Genomic DNA, 15,729 nt, shown 5'->3' on the forward strand with positions numbered 1-15,729 from the left:
GGGGCCCCTGGGTGTCTGGGGGGATCTGGTGGATCTCACAGAATGACAGTGAGACGTCCCAAAGGGGGCTTCGAGGGGCCCCATGCAGCTCTGAGCCTACCAGGTGTCCCAGCTCTACTTGCTAGGTGTTGGGAACCATTAAAGCGGTCTGAAGACCCTTCTGGAGCCCCTGCCCTCGTGGCCAGGTCAGGGGTCTGTCTCTCAAAGAACTGAGATAGGGCCTGGGTGTATGGGTGCCTTATGGACTTGAACTGGCAGAAGGTTAAAAAACGAAAGCTGATCTTTTTGGCCAAGGGAGTGGGGAGCACCCACACATTCGTAGACACTTTATGGAATCTTGCAGACAAGAAAAGATTTTTTTAAAAATTGCAGCCTGGGCAGTTTCTAAGACCCACTGAGGAAATGGTTCCCTGCAGATCTGCCAGAGGCTTGGCTCCAAGGCTCTTTGCGTCGTTTCACGTTTGTCCCCGTGGGGTGGAACGAGGCATCATAAAAATGACTTTGCAAACAGGCATCACTGCAGGCACAAGCTTTGTTCTCGGTGGCCTGAGCCCTAAGCAGCTGCTGGTGCCCACTGGCTGCCTGCTGGGTAGGAGGGTATGGAAACTGTCACCCCTGCTTTGCAGACAGAGGGTGAATGCTCACCGCACTCAGGTCAAACAGTGATGGGGGGGGGGTCCAAATCTCATCTGTGTGGCTTCCGGCCCTTTCTACCGCATCACACCCAGAAAGCAGGGTCATGGGATGCGCAGAGGTCCTCAAGATTGCACACCCTGCCTCTGAGGCTTCTTTATAAGCTCATAGTGACAAAGGCCGGGCTGGGGGGAAGCGAGCCTTGCTCGGCAGGTTTGGGGGAAGAAAATCAGCTGCTTCGTGGCAGGAGCATTGCTGGGAAGCTGTGCTGGACACTGGGGGGCTGACGAGGATTCGGGTCGGGGTGCAGACACTAGGGTGGGAGTATGCCAAGGGCCACTTAGCGATGGCGGCGTGAGGACAGGACCACAAGACAGCGCGGCACGGGCAGCGGCTCATTCAATGTCATGGGAAGCCCCTGTAGGTGGGGGGCGGGGGTGTCTGGGGCGGGGAGGCGCTCGTTGCACTTGTGGGGGAGAGGGGGTGCCCACAACCTTGGGGGGGACTCACGGGATGAAGGTGCGGGGTTTCTGGAGCCGATTGAGGGACTGGAGAAGCTTACGGGGGTCGTCACCCTGCCAGGGCAATCCTTTGATACTCCGGATGATTTGGTCATGCAAATCGCTGGGGGAGGGGAGGGGGTGCAGTGACAGAGAGAAGACGGAGTTAGAGCAGTGGGCCCGCCACCTCAGGGTCCCTGGCACGGTCGGGACCGTCTCCAGGCCACTGGAGCCAAAACATGCAACCTGGGGAAGGTCTGAAGGCTGCTGCCACTCCCTCCTGCATGGAGAAGTCAGGGTTCGGCCACCCCAAGGAGGCGCCGCCCTCCTCCGGTGGTTAGGGAGGGGCTGGGGACACGTGGGGCTGAACGGAATTTGCAACCTGGCCTCTCAGATCACTGGGAAAGGCCTCGTGTTTGAGCCTGTGGGAGTCTATAAGAAGCACCCAGGGGTCACTGAGAACAGGAGGCCCGGGAGGGCTCTGTGGGGAACAGCGGGTGGGCTTCTCGTGATGCTTCTGTGGCTCCCTGTCTGCCTCCTGTCGGCTTTGAGAAACGCCTTGGGAGGAATGAAATGGAACTCACACAGGGGTTACAACGGGGGTGGTGCTTGGCTGTTCCGACTGGGGTGGGGGCTTGACTGGCTTCTGGAGGTGGGGGCCAGGGAGGCTGCCCCACTCCTTGCAGCACCCAGGACGGCCCCACCACAGCGTGGCCCGGCAGAGGCCCAAGGGTGAAGCTCTAGCTGAAGATATTTACCCCCAGAATTCAATCTTACTAACTGCGTTCTGTTTGGTCACCGTGGGTTTAGGGCTGAATGTACATTTTAGGTGAGAATGACAATGGCTGAGGGACAAAAATCGAATGCGCTGAAAACGGGGCATTTGCGAACAATGTCTTGATAACAAATGTCTAGGGCAGAATGTCTAGAAACGAGGGCGTGATGACTGCAGGATGATCTGGGAGTCTGTCTCTCTTTTTAAAAAAATTTCCTCATTCCAAGGGACTTCCCTGGTGGTCCAGGGACTAAGACTCCAAGCTCCCAATGCAAGGGGTCCAGGTTTGATCCCTGGTCAAGGAACTAGCTCCCACATGTTGCAACTAAGAACTGGTACAGTTAAGTAAATAAAAAGATTAAAAAAACACTTCTTCATTGCAGTTACCCGAATACATGTTTAAGCCCTGAGCAGCTGGCCTGGGAAGACCCCGAGCGGCAGCCCCTTGCCTGTGCTCCATGCACCATGCCCAGGGCCGGAGGGCCGCACTCACCTCTGCTCCCTCACCCTCCAGGGAGGCACCAAGCAAAGAAAACAGAGGCGCCACATGTCACCTCTGCACCCTGAGCGGCCACTGCAGCGCCTGCTCCCTACGATGACGATGAAGCCCCTGGCTTCAGCCCACACCCCCCTGATTAGGCCAAATCTGGCAAGAGCGCCCCCTGGCTTGCTGACCCCCTCTCTTCTGGCTCTGAATGCTGTGCTGAGCGCCTTGGGATGATGGCTTCTCAGGGCGTGCCTCCCTGGTCTCGGGTTCCAAGGCCCCTGCTTCTACTTACTTCTTGCTTTCATAGAAAGCAATGATGTCTTCAAAAGCGTTAATATCGAACTCCTCAGAGCCGTCAAATGAGAAATCTAGCATTGAGCAGCTGAAAGGGAGAATCTGTATAAACTAAATGTGCTTTTGCGGGTGAGACCTGTAGCCCCAGGGCCAGGCCTTGGGGAGACCGAGTGGGTCAGGGGCCACTCTGAAATACGGGGCAGTGTTTTTCTTTTTTGCCTTCTTTGGGGTGAAAAAGCTGATTTAAAAATGCATCTTTAAAAAAAAAAGAAAAACAACCACATCTTTTTATCAAGAGGGAGGGGACACAAGGATACCTATGGCTGATTCGTGTTGATGTTTGGCAGAAACCAATACAATACTGTAAAGCAATTATCCTTCAATTAGAAGAAAAAAAATCAAAATGTATCTTTTTAAAAGGAGGAAAATGACACACTGCCTTCAGACAAATGGCACAGGATCACTTACCCAGGAGCTATCTCTAACTCCACACATAAGCTTTCATGAACCTCTTGAGGGGGTTTTCTTACAAAGTGCTCAAAAAACAAAATGACTTTTTCATGTTTCAAAATCTAGGGGCTGGCTCCTTGGGAATTTTGCTGAGTCTTAAGAAAGAGCCTGGGGACTCTGCTGCCCCGGGGCCTTCGCACCAGCTGTCCCCCAGGTCAGCACACACTGCTTGCCTTGTCTGGTCCAACTAGTCCCCTCTCAGTGTAGTCTGCCTGGCTTGGCTCTCGCAAGCTGCCTGAAGTGTCCCTGCCCTGGCTTTGCCATGGCCTCAGATGGCTATCGAGCATGACCTTTTATACCCTGCCTTCCTAGAAGCACAAGCCTGCTCACTTTTACACTCAGTACTAACTGGGGTATCTGGAGGAACCCTGACCATCACTAGGCAGCCACAGAACACCCCCATGTCATCTTAGAGGCAACAACGCATCTGTGTTTCTGACTGAGAGTAAAGTAACTTAGCAGACCGGGGTTTGGGACATCCTGGTCAGGCTAAGGGAGGAAGCGCTCTTACATCAAGCTTGCTGCTCTGCGAGACCAGCAGCCTTTCGGCCCCGCCCGCCAACGGTCGCAACCGGCCCTGAAAAGGATCCTTTGTAAACTAAGCCGCCCACATCCCCCCAAACAGATGATGCACAAGGCTGGCCTCTCTGTGTGCAGAAATGCGGCCACCAGATGCCGCTGCGTCTGGGTGTTTCTGATTCAAGCGGTTGCCGGGTTCCTTATTCAGGTCAACCCTGACCTGGGTTCAGGGTGTCGGGTTTCTGGCACCGTTTTAAACAAGGCCGCTGCCTACAGGCTCCGGCTGGGACAAAACAAGTTCTCGCTCACCGGTACAGTTTCTCTGATGGGGTGCCGGCTCCTCGCTGTAGTTCTCCCAGGTGACCTTGGGCACCAGAGCAGTCCAGACCTGCTGGGGAGACAGAGCACATGACGTTTTGAGGTGAGTGCTGCTTGGAGCTGAAGGGCTTCTTAACTTCAACCCAATTTAAAAAAAAAGGGAGGGGGGCGGGGGGGGGGGGAGGCGCTGACACTCAAATTTGGGCACAACAGGGAACCATGAAATGTTCCATTTCCTCCCCAAACAGCACCATCTATTTCCTAAAACAGATGCCCCAGGACCTTTGCACATGCTGCCCGCCCCCATGGCCAGCCCACCCTGCCCACCCTGTCTGGCCCAAACGGTACTGTCTCAATGTAGTGGCTTTAACCTTTCAATCCTCCTTTAACTGACATGCCACCCTTCCTAAAATGGAACCCTGGGGCTGGTATCTGGAGCTGAGCGATCCTGGGAGAGTCACTCAGCCCTTCTGGGTGTCAGGCTGTTCTCACAGAAAAACAGGAACACACCTTCTTGCCTTGTAAGGATGAGCAGGTTAAATTATACATCCCGCTACAAATCTTCTGTTCTGCAAGATCAAAAGGCTTGGGAGCTAATTTACGATACCCAAGACATGAAAGCAACCTAAATATCTATCAGCAGATGAATGGATAGGGAATGACTCAGCCATAAAAAAGAAGGCAACAATGCTGTTTGCAGCTACATGGGTGGGCCTAAAGGTGATCATACCAAACGCAGTTACGTCAAATAAAGACAAATTTTATATGGTATCACCTACATGTGGCATCAGAAAAAAATAACACAAATGAACTGATATACTAAACAGACTCACAGACAGAGAAAACAAACCTATGGTTATTGAAGGGAAAGGATGGGGAGAGGGATAAATTAGGAGCTTGGGATTAGCAGATACAAACTATTCTATATGAGATAAACCACAAAGCCCTCCTATATAGCACTGGGAACTACAGTCAGTATCCTGTAATGAACTATTGTCTGCTAAGTTGCCTCAGTGTGGATGACTCTGTGTGACCACATGGACTGAAGGCTGCCAGGCTCCTCTGTCCATGGGATTCTCCAGGCAAGAATACTGGAGTGGGTTGCCACGCCCTCCTCCGGGGGACCTACCCAACCCAGGGACTGAACCCATATCTCTTACATCTCCTGTACTGGCAGGCAGGTTCTTTATCACTAGTGCGAAAGAAAAAAAAAAGTTTGGGGAACAAGACAGAAGTGCTGGTTGCACAACCTCAGGGATGTGCTAAATGTGATGAAATTTTACACTCTGCAGTGGACTTTGAGCACCTCGTCCTCGACAGTGACACAGGGAGCCTCCTACCTGCAGCCTTTTCAGCTCTCTCGGCCCGCAGGCGCCCAGCCTCCCGGAGCACAGCCATGGCCTGGATGGCAGCCCGGAGCACCGCCCAGCGGAACACGGCCACGGGGTCCATGCCGATGAGTTCCCGCACGTACGAGCTGTCACTGCCCCGCAGGAGGGCCACGATGTCCGGCCTCATGTAGTCCATGTTCTTCTCTCGGAAGTCCTGGCGTGGGGACGATGGGTAAGAAGGGTGGTGGGTGGTCCCTTGCTAGTGTTGGCTGAGGCCCTGGGGTCAGCTCGGGAAAGGCTGGGTGGGGAGTGGGACCCATCTCCACGACAGAGAGGGGGTTTCTGCCCACGGGGGCCTCGAAAGCAGGGCCAGGGGTTTGACACTGGGTCTGAGCGCCCTGGAGCCTTGCCAAGCAAAAGCAATCAAGAGGGGGCACAGAGCAAGCGCCCGAAGGAAAGGACCTCCACGGTACCCAGGGGTCCCATTCCCATCCCCTGAGCGGAGCGCAACTTGATTGACAGTAGTGACAGATGGCTACGTACCTTGATCTGATATTTCACCTTCCCTGCAAAGTGCTGGATGATGAAGGCCGGCTCCATGACGGGGGTGCCGAGGAAGTACCTGTTGTCCTCGTGTTGCTGTTTGAACTTGGCCAGCAGAGTCTGGCTCGTGGCGTGCGGAAAGCTGGGAAGAGCACGGGAGACCTTTAACGGCAGGAACTGCAGCCGGTCACCTGCTCTGTATTGGCAGGTCACAGGCCTTCTGTGGAGGAGGCGGGCGGGTGCTTGGGCTGCGGTGGCCTGGGCACGAGGCTGAGGGCAAAGTGATGCCCTCAGGGCTGGGGAGCACACTGGAAACAGGCAGGGCACCCCAGTGGCCCCGGCCCATGTAAAAGTCTGGTCCAGGCAAGATCGTGGCCGGGGCCCATCACGGGCAGTTCCTGGAATAATCCCAGGGCAGGGGTGACTTCTGGTCTCAGGTGCATCTGTAGCTGGGTGCTGTTCTTGCAGTGGGTCTTGCCCATGCTCCCTGTTAGAAGCAGGGGCTGGGATTTGGATGAAACAGGGAGGTGAGCGGGGCCTGACTAAGGGAGCCGCTATATCTGGCTATTTTGGCCTCCCAGGAAGGAAATGCCGCAGCCAGCTTTGGCATCCAGCCTGCGCCCTGCCTCACTGCAAACTCGGGCAGCAAGGTATGCCTCTGAACCCCTGATGCCTGGGTTTCATGGCTTAACAGGGCATAGAGGGGGAGACCCTGTCGCTATGAGGCACACATTGCCAGGGGCACATCACTGCCAGGGGCAGGGTGTGGAGAGCAAGAGGCCCATTCACTCAGCTGTGGAAATAAGCAACATCTTCGCACGCTATTTCAGAAAATCCAATTTGATGCCCCCCAAGCCCCTCTAAAATCATGATGAACTAAAACAATAAGATTTTATTTTTTTAAATCTTGATTTTTTTTTCTTTTTTTGCTCACCATGGACTTTCTTTTTTTTGACATCCATTTTTATTTATTTTTTGGCCATGTCCCAAAGCACGCGGGATCTTAGCTCCCCAACCAGGGATTGAACCTGTGCCCCCTGCATTGGAAGCACAGAGTCTTAACCACTGGACTGCCAGAGAGGTCCCCTAAAATAGCAAGATTTTAAACAAAGACAAATCCGACCAGGCTCAGCCTGGCCCTGCCTTGCATGCCTTTCCCAGATTTGGCTCTGAGGAGTTTGCTGGGAGGGACAATTAACCCTTCCAAGTGCCCTGCTCCTTCCCTTATCTGAACATTTTCTCCCTGGATTCTGGCCTAGAATGGATGTGTCTGTCCTGGATGGGACTCAGCTTGAGGCAGTTGGTGAGCCCTATTTACCCCAGGCCTGAGGGGACGTTGGCAGCAAATGAGGGGCCTGATAAAAGTTGTTGATAAAAAGACTTTCCAGTGGATAAGGATCCACCATGCAATGCAGGAGATGCAGGTTCCATCCCTGGACTGGGAACTAAGATCCCATGTGCCAAGGAACAACCAAGTCTACGTGCCGCGACTACTGAGCCCTGGAGCCACAACTCGAGAGTCTGTGCACCTCAACAAAAGACCCCACAGGATGCAACAAAGACCTCACATGCAGCAGCTAGGACCCGACAGTTAAAAGAAACCCAAAACATGTCTACGCCCCGGCACACTGAACCTGCGAATGTGGCCTTGGACGCAGTCAAGTCAAGATGAGCTCTTTAGGGGGGCTTTACTGGCACTCCAGTGGTTAAGACTCGGTACTTTCACAACCGAGGGCTCACGTTCAATCCACGGCTGGGGAACTAAGATCTCACGAACTGTATGACGCGGTCCCCACTCTCCCCTAAAAAGATGAGGTCATCAGAGGGGGTACTAATCTGATAGGCTGGAGTCTTTATAGGAAGAGGAGGTGAAGCTGAAGGACAAAGATGATGTGACTACAGAGGCAGGGACTGGAGTCACGCAGCCAGAAGCCAGGAACACCTGAAGCCCCGGAAGGTGGAAGACGCAAAGAAGTCTCCTCCTCGGAGGGAGGGTGGCCCTCCCACACCTTGGTTTTGGCCCATCAAGGCTGATTTTGCGCTTTTGGTCTCCAGAATTGTGAGAGAATAAATTTCTGCTGTTTTAGGCTGTCCTGCGATTTCAGGAACTCTGGCTGAGTGACCGAGCACAAAGCAGCTCGAGAGTGACCCTCTCCAGCCTTCATCATGTCTTATGGGCGAGGGCCGGCCGGCTTGGTGGAGAATCTCATATCCGGGGCCCTGATTCCACTCCCTGCCTTTTGCAAGGCTGCACCAAGCCTGTGACCGGCTTCTAGATTTAGGTCCCACGAGTCTTTCCCAAAGACTCCTGGGAGGGTGAGGGTGTGTCCCTGAGTTCACAGCTCTTGTGAGTGTTAATATTTCTCTGGTGAACGGCAAATGTGGGGTCAGGATTTGCAGCCACATGAATCTGAGCAACCTGGAAGTTCCTGGGATGGAATGGATTCGAGTAAGGCCCTGGGGCTGCAGAACCGGATGCAGGGACACTCACTTGCTCTCTTCGTCCAGCAGATAGAAGAGGCCGGTGGGCTTCTTGCTGATCAGGTGGATGCAGCCCACGTTGTCTGTGTAGTCGATGGTGTGCCAAGAGATCCCTTCGCTCTGGTACTCCTCCTGCGGGGTTCAAGGGCATCTGTTACGCTTATCGTTTCATGGACACAGTAACACCTACGCAGCACACGTCCTACGTAAAAATACTTCATGGATGCAAGTACATATTTATATATAAACGTGCAAATAACATAGAATGCGTATTAATGTAGCAATAGAAGTATATCAATAAATACATAACATTATTTGAGAAATAAGCCATTAGCAACAGGGAACAGGAACGCATATTCTCAAAGATCTTCCGTAAGTCCTCTGCATACGAACCTTCAGGTGGTGAACTTTCAAAGATGTGACTCTGCGTCCCCATGTCCGATCGTGTGAGTGAGTTCACGTGTCTGGTGTACACTGCCACCTGCACGCATCCTCTCTAAGTGGTTGTGCAGCTTGCCCTCTGCCTTCTATTGCTGACAATCTTCAGTTCTATCCTCTCCCACCTCCTCTCCCTCCTCCAGTCAGTAGCGCTTCTTGCCAGTTCACTCCACGCCAGGCCCTGTATGCCAGCTGTTGTACTGTACTACTACTGTACTTTTCAAAGTACTAGAAGAGTAAAGATATTTTCTTCCTTTTTTGCATTTTTTAAATGTATTATCTGTGTGAAAATTATTCTAAACCTGTAACAGCACAGGTTTATGCTTTAACTGTGTGTGTGTGTGTGTGTGTGTTTGTGTGTGCACGCTCAGTCGCTCAGTTGTATCTGACTCTTGGTGACCCGATGGACTATAGCCCCCACCAGGCTCCTTTGTCTATGGGATTTTCTAGGCAAGAAAACTGGAGTGGGTTGCCATTTCCTCCTCCAGGGGATCATCCCAACCCAGGGACAGAACTTGCATCTCTCCTGCACTGGCAGGAAGATTACCACAGCACCACCTGGAAAACCCACCTAGGTGCCTAGGCTAACTTTGGTTGACTTACGAACGTACTATCAGAACAGAACTCGCTCATGATGTAGGGGACTTACTGTATCACACCAGAGTGCTTAAAAATCATGCTTAAAATCACCCAGGGGTCAGCAAACTTTCTTTGTAAAGAGCCAGATGGTAACTATATTAGGCTTTATGAGTTAGATGGGGTCTGCATGACTCAGCTTGGCTCTTGTAGCATGAAAGGAGACAGATGCTGTGTTGACAAACAGGTGTGGCCATGTGCCAGTAATTTTGGGCAGCCCCTGCTCTTATATGAATGTCCCAACAATCATATAGTGTGAGAGACCCATGTCACTTTGAACTTTCTAACAGCCATGTTTAAAAATGTGAAAAGAGAGCAGGCAAAGTTAACTTAAACAATACAGTTAATTTAACCCAAAACACCCAAGGTGTCTGATGTATGTCAACATCATGACATGTGATTTAACTGACATAAAAAATTACAAACACGGCCCTTTACAAACGAGACAAAAATGCCTTTTAAAAAATTTTTATTTTCTGGCCTTGCAGCATGGCATGCAGGATCTCAGGTCCTGGACTGGGGCTAGAACTCGTGCTCATTACAGGGGAGCTGACTGTGGCTCAGACCATGAACTCCTTATTGCAAGACGAACACTTAAACTGAAGAAAGTAGGGAGAACCACGAGACCATTCAGGTATGACCTAAATCAAATCCCTTACAGTGGAAGTGACAAATAGATTCAAGGGATGAGATCTGAGAGTGCCTGAAGAACTATGGACAGAGGTTCATGACACTGTACAGGAGGCAGGGATCAAGACCATCCCTGAGAAAAAGAAATTCAAAAAGGCAAAATGGTTGTCTGAGGAGGCCTTACAAATAGCTGAGAAAAGAAGAGAAGCGAAAGGCAAAGGAGGAAAGGAAAGATACACCCATATGAATGCAGAATTCCAAAGAATAGCACAGAGAGATAAGAAAGCCTTCCTCAGTGATCAGTGCAAAGAAATAAGAGGAAAACAACAGAATGGGAAAGACAAGAGATCTCTTCAAGAAAATTAGTGATACCAAGGAAACATTTCATGCAAAGATGGGCACAATAAAGGACAGAAATGGTATGGACCTAACAGAAGCAGAAGATATTAAGAAGACATGGCAAGAATACACAGAAGAACTATACAAAAAGATCTTCATGACCCAGAGAATCACGATGGTGTGATCACTCACCTACAGCCAGGCACCCTGGAATGAGAAGTCAAGTGGGCCTTGGGAAGCATCACTACAAACAAAGCTAGTGGAGGTGTGGAATTCCAGTTGAGCTATTTCAAATCCTAAATGATGATGCTGTTAAAGTGATGCACTCAATATGCCAACAAATTTGGAAAACTCAGCAGTGGCCACAGGGCTGGAAAAAGTGTTTTCATTTCAATTCCAAAAAAAGGCAATGTCAGAGAATGTTCAAACTACCACACAATTGCACACATCTCACACACTAGCAAAGTAATGCTCAAAATTCTCTAAGCCAGCCTTCAACAGTATATGAATTGTGAACTTCCAGATACTCAGGCTAGATTAAGAAAAGGCAGAGGAGCCAGAGATCAAATTGCCAACATCTGTTGGATCATCAAAAAAGCAAGAGTTCCAGAAAAAACATCTAGCTTTGCTTTTTTGATTACGACAAAGCCTTTGACTGTGTGGACCACAATAAACTGTGGAAAATTCTTAAAGAGATGGGAATACCAGACCACCTTACCTGCCTCCCAAGAAATCTGTATGCAGGTCAAGAACTGGACATGGAACAACAGCCTGGTTCCAAACAGGGAAAGGAGTATGTCAAGGTTGTATAGTGTCACCCTGCTTATTTAACTTATATACAGAGTATATCATGTGAAAAGCCAGGATGGATGAACCACAAGCTGGAATCAAGATTGCTGGGAGAAATACCAATAATCTCAGATACACAGATGACACCACCCTTATGGCAGAAATTGAGGAAGAACTAAAGAGCCTCTTGATGAAAAGTGAAAGAGGAGAGTGAAAAAGTTGGCTTAAAACTCAACATTCAGAAGACTAAGATCACGGGATCCATTCCCATCACTTCAAGGCAAATAGATGGGGAAACAATGAAAACAGTGACAGACTTTTATTTTTGGGGGGCTCCCAATTCACTACAAATGGTGACTGCAGCCATGAAATTAAAAGATGCTTGCTTCTTGGAAGAGAAGCTATGACCAACCTAGACAGCATTTTAAAAAGCAGAGACACTGCCTTGCCAACAAAGTTCTATCTAGTCAAAGCTATGGCTTGTCCAGTAGCCACGTATGGACGTGAGAGTTGGATCATAAAAAAAGCTGAGCACCAAAGAATTAATGCTTCTGAACTGTGGTGTTGGAGAAGACTCTTGAGAGTCCCTTGGACTGCAAGGAGATCAAACCAGTCAATCCTAAAGGAAATCAGTCCTGAATATTCATTGGAAGGACTGATGCTGACGCTGAAACTCCAATACTTTGGCCACCTGATGTGAAGAACTGACTCACTAGAAAAGACCCTGATGCTGGGAAAGATTGAAGGCAGGAGGAGAAGGGGATGACAGAGGATGAGATGGTTGGATGGTATCACTGATTCAACGGACATCAGTTTGAGCAAGCTTCAGGAGTTGGTGACGGACAGGGAAGCCTGGCGTGCTGCAGTCCGTGGGGGTCACAAAGAGTTGGACACGACTGAGTGACTGAACTCCGTGCAGAGGAAGGTGGATTGTTTTTTTAATGATTATGGAAATTATCTTTATTTATTAAACAAAAAACACAACTTTTTATCTTATTGGAATACAGCAGATTAACAATGTGATAATTTCAGGTGCACAGCAGAGGGACTCAGCCATACATACGCATGTATCCATTCTTCCCCCAACGCCCCTCCCCCGCGGGCTGCCCAGGAAGTGTGGAGTCTTAACCACTGGACTGCCAGGGAAGTCCCCCAAATGCCTTTCTCCCCCTGCGCTAGGTCCTTGCAATCCGCTATCTCTTCCTACTCAACTCAATTTGGACCAGCCACATTTCAAGTGAGAAATGTGAGTTTCAGCTAAGAGACATAATAATAAAATTAGCTAAGTATTAGCTAAATATAGGGGCTTCTTTGGTGGCTCAGACAGTAAAGAATCCGCCTGCAATGCAGGAGACCTGGGTTCGATCTCTGGGTTGGGAAGATCCCCTGGAAAAGGGAATGGCAACCCACTCTAGTATTCTTGCCTGGAGAATTCTATGGACAGAAGAGCCTGGTGGGCTACAGTCCATGGGGTCCCGAGGAGTCAGACGTGACTGAAGGACTAACACTCACACTCTCACATATACATGTGTATAAACCCATCGGCTTTCTTTCGTCAGAATCCATCAAAGGAAGGACAATACTTGGGTAAAGAAGGCTGGTTATTTTGAAGTGAAAACACCTATAACATGGGATATCTTCATTGTTGACTGAAGCAAATCCTTACAAGGCAACTCAGCTTGTCTCCCATTGAATCAACTTTCACGTCTGAGCAGACAGAAAGTACAACACTGACCTGTGGCGTCAAATATCCCTGCCTTTTGCCTCATCTGGGGCTGGGTGGGAATGTTCCCGGACTCTCCCTTTTTTGCAGAGAAAAATTCTGGGGCGGGTTTGATGACAAATCAGGTCCCCAGGGGGATCCCGGTTCTGGCTCATTCCCTTCCTCCTAGGACTGGATGGGTGAATAAGCCGGTATTTCCTTACCTGCTCTAGCTTGAAAATGTGCTGGTTGAAGTAATACTGGAGCTGCTCGTTGGCGTAGTTGATGCAGAACTGCTCAAAACTGTTCCTCTCAAAGTCTTCAAACCCAAAGATGTCGAGGACTCCGATAGACAGGCACTGGGGGAGATCGCGAGAATGGTTATCACTGGTGAGTACTCCCTTGGGAGCGACCTGTCTGATGCTAAGGGTCTTAGAACCTGTAATATTTTTTTTTCAAACTTTAAAGTTTTTATTTTGTATTGGGGTACAGCCAATTAACAATGTGATAGTTTCAAGCGAACAGTGAAGGGACTCAGCCACACATACACCTCTACTCTTCTCTCCTCAACCCCCCTCCCATCCAGGCTGGCACATAACACTGAGTAGATACAACCTGTAATACTAAACAGAGCCCTGTGTTTCTGACTTCTGTTTGGGGCTGCACTGTGTGGCCTGCAGGATCTTAGTTCCCCAGCCAGGGATGGAACCCATGCCCCCTGCAGTGCAAGCAGAGAGTCTTAACCGCTGGGCCAATAGGAAAGTCCCAGAGTCCCCTGTTTTCTCTGCACTGGGCCCCGAGAACCGCATCCTGTTGGTTCCCTGGGGCTGCTGAGGGGAGAAACCGGCCTCACGCCTGACCGACTGCAGCCAGGGTCACAGGTTGCCAGCCGAGGAGGTGTGGCCCTTACCGAGACAGACTCTTCCATGTCCTTCTTGTTGAGGAGAGCGTGGTTGATCCGCAGCACGATCCAATCGAACAGCGCGCTGTACAGTGACTTGGCCATGGAGTCACGGGCGGTGATGGCCTGTGGGCACAGAGTTTTGGGGGGTCACACCTTGCCGAGGTGTGACTCCGAGGTCTGTGCACGGGGAGGTCAAGGTGGTGACTTGAAACACTCAGCTCCTCTGATACCTCCCCTCCTCACTCTGCTTGCTGTCCTGTCCACTCGGACGCCCTTGCACACCAGAGCATGAAGCTCTGACCTGGCAGCCTGGGGTCTGGCCAAGTCTTTCTTATGGGACGGCCTGCTCCTCAGAGGACCCTGGGGACTGCTGGGGTGGGCACATGGGCTCAGGGAGGGCGCTGTGGGAGAATAAACCAGGAGCTTGGGCTGGGTTCAACCCCTGCGGTTCTGGGAGCACCATGGGCCAGGCCACAGTGTGCCGAAAAGCAGTGATTGATGTTTACAATTTTTAAAACAGGCTCATTGGGGTCTAATTTACCTACAAGAAATCCCTTCTTTGTATGTTCTCAGACCTACGTTGTGACGGGACTTACTCAGCCTGCTATCAAGATCTAGATAACGAGGTCCTCTGGCGTTGTGGAAATGGAGCTGTGTAGGATGGTGCCCTGTACCTGGCCTTCATCTCCCTCGCTCAGCTCAGTGCCCCCAGGGAGCAGCTGTGCTGTGGGCTCCAGTGACCTGTGGCACCTGTCACATACCACGGCTGAGCACCTTTTGCCCACAGGGGCTCCAAGTACCTAGGTGTCCATTTTAGATGCTTGAGCAGCTTCTCCCATGAGCTAAAAATACCCCCCTGCCCCCGGGGCTAGGTACTTTCCTGATGCTCCCCAATCTGCAAGTCTAGAGGTGTAAAAACGCAAGAAGAACATGCCACAGAGAAAACATTGAGACTGGGGCAAAGCTAGAGAGAGGCGTCTTATCAACACGTAGGGACCCACACAACGGTTGTAAAGGTCATGCTCTAACCCAGGGGTCAGCAAGCTTTCTCGGGCAAGGGCCTGTTGAGTCAGCGTGGTCAGCTTTGCGGGACAGCTCTGCCACTGCGGCAGACCAACATGTGCATGAATGGTCATGGTCAAGTGCCGATAAAGTTTTATTGACAGAAGCAGGAAGCAGGCCAGGTTTGGCTTGCAAGCTGCAGGTGGCTGTCCTCTGCTGGTGAGAACCAGCGTGCCCACTAAACAGCTCGACACTGAGACCATCACACGTGGCTCCAGCTCTGCCCCTTAAGCTGTATAAGCTGGTTTGAACTTCCAAGGTTCTCCTCTGTCAAACTGTGCTGTTAAATGCTCAGTTGTATCCGACTCTTTTGTGACCTCAAGGACTGTAGCCTGCCAGGCTCCTCTGTTCATGGAATTTCCCAGGCAAGAATATGGGAGTGGGCTACCACAGCCTTCTCCAGGGGATCTTTCTGACTCAGGGATGGAACCAGTGCCCCCTGTGTCTCCTGCATTGGCAAGTGGATTCTTTACCATTTGAACCATGAGGAGGTCAAATGAGGGGCAGGAAAATGACCACCCATGCCAGCTATTTCTGAAGGGTCTCCCTAGCCCCACCCTGCGCACCTATGTTTTTGGGCCTGGGCACCCCATGAGAACCCAGGGCAGCACTCACCTCGCTGAGACTATAGGGAAGGATGAGCTTGTCATTGGAGGTCACTGTTTTTCTTTTGGTCAGAACTTCCACTAAGATTTCTCGCTTCACCTGTTTCAAGGTCAAGGAGGAAGAGGGGTGGGAAGGGACAAATTAGGAGTTCAGGATTAACAGATACATTTAATCTATATAAAATATATAAACAACAAGGTCCTACTGTATAGCACAGGGAACTATTTTTAAT

The 15,729-nt window shown here is 50.7% G+C and overlaps 1 protein-coding gene across 10 annotated transcripts in view; it reads right to left on the reverse strand.

Moving 5' to 3' along the window:
• MYO9B (myosin IXB) overlaps positions 1-15,729 on the reverse strand; it is a 111,961-nt gene that overhangs the window by 26,570 nt on the left and 69,662 nt on the right. For 4 of the 10 annotated variants that reach the window (XM_042249708.1, XM_042249710.1, XM_042249707.1 and 1 more), the window contains exons 8-16: positions 15,507-15,596; positions 13,836-13,952; positions 13,150-13,284; positions 8,402-8,523; positions 5,911-6,052; positions 5,377-5,581; positions 4,028-4,109; positions 2,688-2,777; positions 1,144-1,257 (exon numbers count right to left, since the gene is read on the reverse strand). In XM_042249708.1, the coding sequence (XP_042105642.1) occupies positions 1,144-1,257; positions 2,688-2,777; positions 4,028-4,109; positions 5,377-5,581; positions 5,911-6,052; positions 8,402-8,523; positions 13,150-13,284; positions 13,836-13,952; positions 15,507-15,596 (1,097 nt within the window). The remainder of the gene's footprint in view (positions 1-1,143; positions 1,258-2,687; positions 2,778-4,027; positions 4,110-5,376; positions 5,582-5,910; positions 6,053-8,401; positions 8,524-13,149; positions 13,285-13,835; positions 13,953-15,506; positions 15,597-15,729) is intronic. The other 6 variants (XM_042249709.1, XM_027969453.2, XM_027969452.2 and 3 more) reach the window with 6 other exon arrangements.

This window comes from Ovis aries, chromosome 5 (genome assembly GCF_016772045.2).
Source record: "Ovis aries strain OAR_USU_Benz2616 breed Rambouillet chromosome 5, ARS-UI_Ramb_v3.0, whole genome shotgun sequence".
Lineage (NCBI taxonomy): Eukaryota > Metazoa > Chordata > Mammalia > Artiodactyla > Bovidae > Ovis > Ovis aries.